Source organism: Phytophthora cinnamomi (genome assembly GCF_018691715.1).
Source record: "Phytophthora cinnamomi strain GKB4 chromosome Unknown Contig54, whole genome shotgun sequence".
NCBI classification, from domain to species: domain Eukaryota; phylum Oomycota; class Peronosporomycetes; order Peronosporales; family Peronosporaceae; genus Phytophthora; species Phytophthora cinnamomi.
Window position 1 is genome coordinate 225,677 of NW_027150987.1, and position 9,010 is coordinate 234,686.

A 9,010-nucleotide genomic window follows, 5' to 3' on the forward strand; every position below is an offset into this window, starting at 1 on the left:
AGGGGGAGCGGCACGGCTGGAGCCACGTAAGGAGACCGACCGCACTGTCGTTACGCGTAAAAACGGATTCAGTTCAGGTGGCGTGGACCACTTGAACGATCCAAGCAGAAGTGTAGCCATGTGCCACGAAAGGACGCCGAACTGACGGACTCGATGCCGACCCAGCAGATGCTGTTCGCGCGCGCCGCCGAGCCCGGGAGCTGGCGGCAGGACAGCCCCGCGTGGGCCGCCAGCGACAGCAGCTCTCCACGACGCGTGACGTTCGCCGCGCCCTCGCCGGTCGTGCTCCGCAGCCGACAGCAGGCGGCAAGTCCGTATGCGGCGGATCTGACGCAGGAGCTCCCAGTGGAGCGGCGACAACAGCAACCTCGCATCAAGCAACAGCAGCAGCAGCAACAACAGCAGCAACGGCTACAGAGACAACGCAATACACCGAACGCACCACGGTCGGCTGCAGCTGCGAGGGAGCGACCGCGACGCCCTGGATGGGACGCCGATGTGAGCCACGGCTCCACGCTGTTCGACGTGTCACTCAAGAAGTCAGTGCTGTTCCAACCGCGAGCGGGGGATCGCAGGAGAGAGGAGAACGAGGAGAAGGAGAATGCACCGCTATTGCCGAGGGGATTGAATGTGGCGACGTCGAAGCGGAAGACGGCTGCTACTTCTAGGACACCTGTGCGCTATCGGTCCGGGCCCTCAAGTGTCTATGCGCAGCCGCGGCAAAATGTGACGCACTGGCCACAACGGAGAACGAAAGATTTTGTGAGGCAGAATATTGAGCAGTTAACGGGAAGACCGATGGATGCACGGTCTGGGCGAGCCGTAGTCCGCTCCGGTTCAAAAGAGACCGTCTTTGAGCGCTTGTCGGCCCCTCGAATTAGCAAGGCACTACTTCGGTCGCATTTGCCCCCACATCACGTAGAACTTGAGGGCAGTGCAGAATCTGTGAGAACTCCAAGCGCGTCGTCATTATCTCCCCCTCGACAGGCACCAGCAACTTCTCCAATCCTCACCATTGACCTGCCTGCGCAATCAGCAACGTCGTCCCCACAGCGATCCCAAATGTCAAACTCGTCTCGGCCCTCTCCAGCGCCTCACTCGAGTTCCACGAACCGAAGTAATGGTCAAGGATCTTATACTCGACGGTACGACAATTATTCAGCGGCTCGCTCCCAGCTCCACAAACCGAAGTAGCGGTCAAGGTTCTCGCACTCGACGGCATGACAATTATCCAGCGCGGGTATTTGGAGTACTAGATCGGGACAACGAGAAGCGCATCGGTGTCAACCAAATTCTCCAAGGCCTTCGACTATTGGGACTGCCAGCAACCCACAACCAGGTAATAACCCTCCGTCGCGATATAGTGCCGAATTGTGACCTCACTCACAATATGTTTTCTGTGTAGATCTCCGACTATGTCTATCTCATTCACGAAGGCCGACACAACACGATAGACTTGGAAGAATGGGAAATTTTGGTGGGCACATTGGATGCTGCGTCTCGGCCGTCGAACAGCTCTCCTCGAATTTTGCACGGCAGCGACACACCCTCTCGTTCTCCATCACTTCGTAGCACGCAGGGCGCTACGTCACTACCATCAAGGATGTCTCCTCGTAGCATGCATAGCAGTGCTTCACCCTGTCGTTCTCCACCGCTTCCTGAGGACCCCCCATACAAAACTGTGCTTGAGACTAATGTGGCGGCAGAACACCAGGCCATGCGAGACGATGACCCCTACCTTGAGGAAATTCAGGTAATCACGCATTTGACGACTATTCGAAGTGGTATTTAGTGCATGTGATTGATATCATCGTTATCATCGTGTAGAATCGAATTGAAGGGATGTTTGAAAGAGCCCAAGCCACCGCAGCGCTACGATGGGCCCCTGATGCGGGAAACAATCAACTAGAGAACTACTCTAGGTCAGATTGCATTCTGAAGCGGGCAGCTACCGTCGTGTACAGTCTTCGGGTGGGTTAGAAACTATTCAGATGGTGAAATGCTTGATCTCGAGCTGATGGACTTTGTTATGCTCATATTGGGCAGGCTTCTCTTTTCCCACTTGTACATCAAGCAGAAGTTACACTTCGAGAAATTCAGCAGCGGCATGGTTCAAAGCTGTCACTTTTTCTGCCTCCAGGTGATATGGCTGCAATTGCACAAAATTCAGATGTGCTCGCAGCAGCCATTTTGGATGACATCCTACTAGTAAGTTCATCACCTAAGCGAAACGTTAGAGTCCACTAGTCTGACTCGAACAACCGTGATGCTGTATACGAAGGATACGGTCCAATTGCTAAATGACGAAGATAAACAACAGTCTTACCTCCAACTAGAGGCTCGCCACGCAGACCAATTGGGTGATATATTGGCTCGCATTCAGGACATCGAGCGACAGGAAGACAGCATGATTCAGCAAGGCCTTGCGCTAACCTGTGCAGCCCCACGTACTAAATGTGATCTCCCGACAGCAGCTCTGCACGGTGACCCAAGCTGTAAACTAACGAGGCCAGTTCAAAACAACGGTGACAACCTTCATAATCTGACGCTGCCGCTTCAAGTGGTGATGAACATCGATATAGCCGACAGGGACTCATCGCCTCATCGGAATTCGATAGATGCCGCTGATATGGCCATTCAGCACATAGATTTCGACCGAATCGAGCTACCATCGCAGTTTGCGAACAATTCAGTGAGGACTTCGATCTTGGAGGGCAGACGACTGCAGTTTATCGAGAGGAGAAGGCACAAATTTCAGCACCACCGCCGGGTTGTCGAGGCATCTCTGGCTGAAACTGGAATGGCTCAATCTGCTGTCATCGAAATGTGCGTGTACTTTGACACTGGTGTTGGGATACTAGTTAAGTTTAGCTAACACCGGGCTAATTTTCTTTTGTAGCTTGGAGGAAATGCTTCTGGATGATCTAATCGAACAGACTGCCGCAGAATTGAACGACAGCGTGTTGTCAATGTCTGACACGTTGTTGATAAATCTGCTGTGATTACGCTTCCGTATAGTTTGCGTATCAAGCATGTTCAAATATCAGTCACGCGGAAATCTGTGTAGCTTCATTCGAACGCACTGCCGTTTGCACCACGCCTTGATCAGCCTGATGTGCACGTCTTCCGAAAACGGAGGTTTCCTGAGTGCTTCTATTCTCCCTACAGTACTTTCAACCCAGCATTGCAGTTTTTCGTCGTTTTACCTCCACCAGAGCTAACATTTTCATAGTGCATCTTGTGTGGAGCGGCAACTCCGCCGAAAATGACTGGTTGCCGCTGCCGAAGTTGAATTCAGGTGAATGAAGACTGGGCGTGTTTTTTCAGCCGAATGATTTGGCACTGGACGAATTTTGGAATTTCACCTTAAAAATAAGGGGAAATTCCAAATTACGTCCGTTATTTTGAACTAATTCCAAAACACATCCATAGAGAACTGTAATCGCCATAATAGAAGCGTACACCAAACGTACCTTGTGATAATACTCGCAATACAAGCACACAGATCGAATGCACACCAATGTATATTACTTCTACAATCCCTTCGGTAAGATGGCTAGCAGCCTTCGTGAGATCACGATACTGTTCTAAGAACTACACGAAGGAAGCTGACAAAGCGCTTGCCAACGGTTCATCGACGCTTTTGACAGTGACAACGATGAAGACGTATTCATGGCAGGAGAGGAGAGTGCGCGGTTGCAGGCTGCCCGCTCAGCGCCCTACTACTTCATCTCACAGATGTTCTCTCTCCTTTAGTGTACACCTTTTGTAGTGTGTATGCAAAATGTACCATGTACACAATACCATACAATGGTATCGCTGCTACATGTACTCGTAGCAATGTGACGGACCAGCACGCCAAAACAATCGCAGTGGTATACATTCGAATGTACTCTAAGTTCCCCTCTGGTCTAAGCGTACCGTGGCTGGCTGGCTACCTTGTTGTCACGGCGGACAGAAATTTAACGCTACTTATTAGTGCGCTCTCCCGTTAAATACGCCTGACTGACGTACATGTATTCTGGAATTAGTTCAAAATTACGGACGTAACGGAAAATGCCAATTAGTATTGCGATGCCAAATAGAATACCCCCTGCAGAATCCGATCATCTCGTTGACTATATAATTCCTATTGTACCTACGCCAATTAGTATACCTCGCGTTGGCATCCTAGAGCACATCCGGCACTTGCGCTGCGGAAATATTGTCAGTTTTCAATTCGCTGTCAACAACAAGCACCTGCACCAACCAACCAACGCCACCATGCCTGGATCCCGCCTCGCCAAGACCATGTCGGAGAAAAAGGAGGTCGTCACGTGGATCGAGGAGCACCGAGAGGTCCCAGCAAGGGCTGCCAGGACAAACTCTCGACTGTTTCATCAACGAATGGAAATCGTCGGACCGCGTGCAGTACACGAAAGGTGGAAACCCGAAGCAGCCTCCAGTTACAGACGTTGCTCAGTGGGTGGAAACAGCCTGGAAAGATGTGCCTGACGACGTTGTTACTCGGTCTGTGGCAGCGGCAGGATTCGCTCCCTGTTACCAAGATTGGCACATCAGTCGCCATGACGGCTATGGAGAACTATTTTGCCGCAAGTGGCTCTCTCGCGACGATGCTTCCGATGACAACGATGTTGAAGAGGATCTTCTCGAAAATCTGGATGAGTTCACGATTTGGGACTCCGAGGATTCCGTCTAGGCAATAGTTTACCTCCTCCTAATTGTGTACCTTGCTAATAATGAAGTGTGTTCAATTCGATTGTATACAGTGCACTAATTGGCATTTTCCGTTAATTTAGAATCTCCCCTATAATTTTTGGCCGACATTTTCCGACCGAAATGGTCACCATATTATTTATATCTGTCCGGGGTGATATTACGAAAATGGTTTGGTCATTTCGTGGGAGCTCATGTGGTGATATTTTTTGCAATTCTGACCCCCTATTTTCTGTAATACTACAGTAGTATCAAAACGCACTTCAAGTTTATCGAATTTCCAAGTATGGCGGCCGCCCTCCCCTTCGTCGGTGTGTGTGCGCGTGATCGACCCTGGCTTCTCCGTTGCTCATCGCGTACACTTACGCTGATGATGTAGACCCCTTCGCCCGCGTAGAGAACGTTTTGTGGGGCGTCTTCCACAGTCGCGGGGTGCGACAACCATGGTCAGGCCGAGAGCTATTCAGTAGTCTGAGTATGTCCCTCATGCAACGTAGAACTCGTCGCTGGCCAATGTGCTCGCGGGTCTGTGGGAGATCTGGAGCCTACACCCGCAGCTGCAGCACCGGGTTCTAGCCACACGTAGGTTGGGCGACCGAGTCTCGCGTTGCACTGCACTGCCTCACTCGTTCGTTCTCTCGTTGCTGCTCCTGCTCGGCGGCAGGCAGTGCGTTGCTCAAGATCGTGGTGTTGCACATACTGCGCGCTGTCAACGACCACCATAGTCTCTCGATCCATCAGCTCGTACGTCTTCGCGTTGGTTGCTCAATCACGGTTCGTATCCAGAGCACTCCTGACCCACTTCAACCTGGTTCGTCTACAGCATACGCTTGTGGGCCTGCTGCACTCACTTGTGAGTGGGAGTGTTGTGTTACAGAAACTTACCCGACAGGTTCGTCTATGCTGTCATTGACCCAGTCCATCACTGCGACACCACTCGACACAACTGACTATTCCGTCGTGCAGCTTGATGCAGGCAGCAGCATTGAGCGGGTCCAGCAGCGGTTCAGCGAGTTCACGTCCGGCTGGAAGCTGTGCGCGGAGCTGCGTCGGCTCCTACCCCGCTCGTTGATGGTGTGGCAGGAGTTAATCCTCGACGGCTACGATATTTTGGCTCGCACTGAGTCGCTTGGTACCCTACCAGTTTCGGACGACGGCACTTGCTCTGTCATTTCGGTTCGTACATCGCATTCCATGGCCTCGTCCAAGTATTCGGTCGCCAAATCCACAGCTCGCTTTGAAATTAAGCGAGCCCACTACCAGTCGGTACTGACGAGAGATCCAATTCAAGAAGACGAAGGCAATCCAGCCTGTGAAAAGTTCAAGCTCAAGACGCTGGAAGAGCACCGATTCGCCACCCGCTTCCAGGAGAAACGTGTGACGCCAAACACCTGGCGATCAGCTCTGCGTGAAGCCCACAAACTTATTCAGTCCGGGGACCGTGTGAATCTCGTCGACGCGCTGTATCTGCTACTGGAGCTCATTTGGCTCGACCCCCGTGGCTGCAACCTCGCCACGATGTATCTCGACACAGGATCGATTTACCTAGAGTTCGACCACCTCGAAGAAGCTGTTAAAGCATATCGCAACAGTTTGCGACTGGACCCGTTCAACTGGAAAGCGCGGTACAATCTGGGTGTTGCATCAGCTCGATCCCAGGACTTTGTCGAAGCCGTTCGTCAGCTGAAATTGGCGTTGAAAACAGGTCCGCCGGATATTGCTGCAGAAATCGTGTCAATATTCGAGGACATTGACCGCATTCAATGCTCCAAAAACTTGCGTGCCTATAACGCGACGAAGTCGGCTCGCGCGTTCACTACACAGTATCTCGAGTCTGTGCATTTTACAACGGGCACCTGTCAGAAATCTGAGGTACCGAGCGCGTTGGTCCTGCAGGAGGACCACACCATTAGCCACCGAAATGGTTTACCTCTGGGTTCCACCGCTCCGCAGTTACTGGGCGTCTCTCGTGAATGGCAAGGACCGCTGGCGTCGCTGTTGCATCGGCTGTTTGCATTCGCCCGATGTCGTCACGTTATCGTTCAAGACGAATTTCGTCGACTAGCCCCCACGTGGTCGGGCGGGGTGTCTCTGGAGGGGTTTGCCGAGGTTGTGACGAGAATCACAGGTACGCCACTGCGTGTAACGGAGTCAAAAGCGCTGGCGTCCATGCTGGGCAATGAAGGGTACGTTGGAACGCCGCATTGGCGTAGCCGTGTGAATCTGCCGTCTTTGGTGTCGAACTAACCGTACTCTGTCTTGCAGATCCATTATCTTCCGCTTCTTGACTCCGAACGTTGAGAGTGTTCATGCCCTTGATGAGATGCAGCGTCTTGGCGTGTGCCATACGCTGCTGGATTGGGGATTATTTCGTAAACGTGAAAAGCGAAGTGCGACAAGTAGATCTGGTGGTTTGTGGCCCTGGTTTGATATCACAATGGCAAAATGGATTGGACAAGCGTTGCCTCATCTGGACCAAGCAGCTTTGCACGGGCACGCAGTTTCTGTGCTGGTAGATACTCTAGGTGTTCATGGTTGGGTAACGCCAATGGATTTCGCTTGGAAATGGAAGCAAATGCCGGAACCAGACAACTTTCTCATGTTGCAGCTAGCAGACCGCGGCACACTTATTTATGAGTGTCATCGTGCACGTAATTGCATCGAGGAGGAAGCAAGATGCACTTTGCAAATGTTTGCTAGACGTGTTCTGGTGGACGTCAAACGACGAAAGACTGCAAGGCTGCGTGGTACTGGACAGTACTGTAGTGAGAATAGAAGCACACAGGAACCTCAGTTTTCGGAAGACGTGTACATCAGGCTGGCCACGGACACATTTTTCGACCAACAAATTGCTGGCGAAGTTCTTCGTTGTGTGGAGGACATGGTGGACGACTTGGTAATGGACATTCGCCAAGAGCAAAAAGGATACGAGGACGCTCTGCGCAGGCAGGACATTCCTGTGAGAACAGAACAGCGACAAAAGATCATTTCAGCGGAAAGCGCGCACGAATGAAGCCGCACAGATTTTCACGTGATAGACTGGCGTTACTGTTCAACAGGCTTGATGCTTACGCAAATTGTAAGATGTATTAAAATACACCTTACAATTTACGCAACATATTAATTAAAATATGTTGCGTCTGTATCATACTCACAGCAGATATATCAACATCGGTGGGGAGTCACGTTTAGCATAGCTTCGCAGGGTGAGTTCTCAAGCACCGATGAAGAACGAGATGGCGGAGCACTGCTAAGCTTGCTGCGAGGACACATCGTCGACGGTCGTGAAATAGCGTTCTGCGCGCTGCGTACTGACGGTGAACAAGAGGGAGTACTGCTGTCGTCCATATTACGAGGAGAACTGCCTGACGGTCGTGACGCGGCACCCAATGTGCACCAAAATTCCCCATTCTTCCCAGTTGATTATGCTCTGCCGACCTTCACGAATGAGATGGACGTAGTCGGAGGCATAATAGTGAGTTCACAATGTTACACTATAGATTGGCGACGCACGGCACTTGGTTGACAGTCCCAATAGTCGAAATCCCTGGAGAATTTGACACTGATGCGTTTCTTGTTGTCCCAATCTAGCACTCCAAACACCCGCGCCAGATAATTGTCATACCGTCGAGAAAAATAATATTTCTGGCCGTAGCAGCCGTCTTCCGCTTCGACGTCGCCGCATTCAGTCTCCTCGGCAATGCCAGTACATTCTCCATCTCCGCGTCCTCCTCTCTCCTGCGATTCCCCGCTCGCGGCTGGAACAGCACCGACTTCTTGAGCGACACGTCGAACAGCGTGGAGCCGTGGCTCACATCGGCGTCCCATCTAGGGCGTCGCGGTCGCTCCCTCGTAGCTGCAGCCGACCGTGGTGCGTTCGGTGTATTGCGTTGTCTCTGTAGCCGTCGCTGCTGCTGCTGCTACTGTTCCTTGATGTGAGGTCGATGTTATCGCCGCTCCACTCATGTGTTTAAACTGGCATATCATGCCATGAAAGCCCTCGAAACGACGTGAACGAATGAGCAATGATATTTGTTGCTGCAGGTGTTCACGCTGCTGCCTGTGTTGCTCCGGCTGCTCCGGCGCCTTTGTGATGTTGCGCATACTCAGACGTGTAGCCTCGATCCATCAGTTGTACGTCTTCGCATTGGCGGTTCTTATCCCGAGCCCAGCTGCCCCACTTCAACTAGCATCCACGTGTGCGCCTAGTGAATTCTCTCGTGAGCGGCAGCGACTTGCAACCACCACTGCAACAGTGTGCACTGTACAGCACTCGACACAAATTGAGCACGGG

At 51.9% G+C, this 9,010-nt stretch overlaps 2 protein-coding genes across 2 annotated transcripts; both read left to right on the plus strand.

The window, feature by feature from the left end:
• Positions 1 to 153: 153 nt before the first annotated feature.
• Positions 154 to 3,002, plus strand: IUM83_13378 (EF-hand domain pair; the record flags this gene model as incomplete). The annotated part of the gene is made up of 7 exons (XM_067938051.1): positions 154 to 310; positions 1,257 to 1,339; positions 1,406 to 1,753; positions 1,828 to 1,971; positions 2,047 to 2,208; positions 2,282 to 2,826; positions 2,900 to 3,002. The coding sequence occupies 7 exons, from the start codon at positions 154 to 156 to the stop codon at positions 3,000 to 3,002; spliced, it is 1,542 nt and encodes a 513-aa protein (XP_067788226.1).
• Positions 3,003 to 5,002: 2,000 nt separating this feature from the next.
• IUM83_13379 (uncharacterized protein) lies at positions 5,003 to 7,908 on the plus strand (the record flags this gene model as incomplete). Its single annotated transcript, XM_067938052.1, has 9 exons — positions 5,003 to 5,027; positions 5,096 to 5,148; positions 5,214 to 5,298; positions 5,381 to 5,460; positions 5,540 to 5,608; positions 5,683 to 6,902; positions 6,982 to 7,056; positions 7,776 to 7,795; positions 7,874 to 7,908. 9 exons carry the CDS (start codon positions 5,003 to 5,005, stop codon positions 7,906 to 7,908), a joined length of 1,662 nt encoding a protein of 553 aa, XP_067788224.1.
• Between the last annotated feature and the right edge of the window lie 1,102 nt (positions 7,909 to 9,010).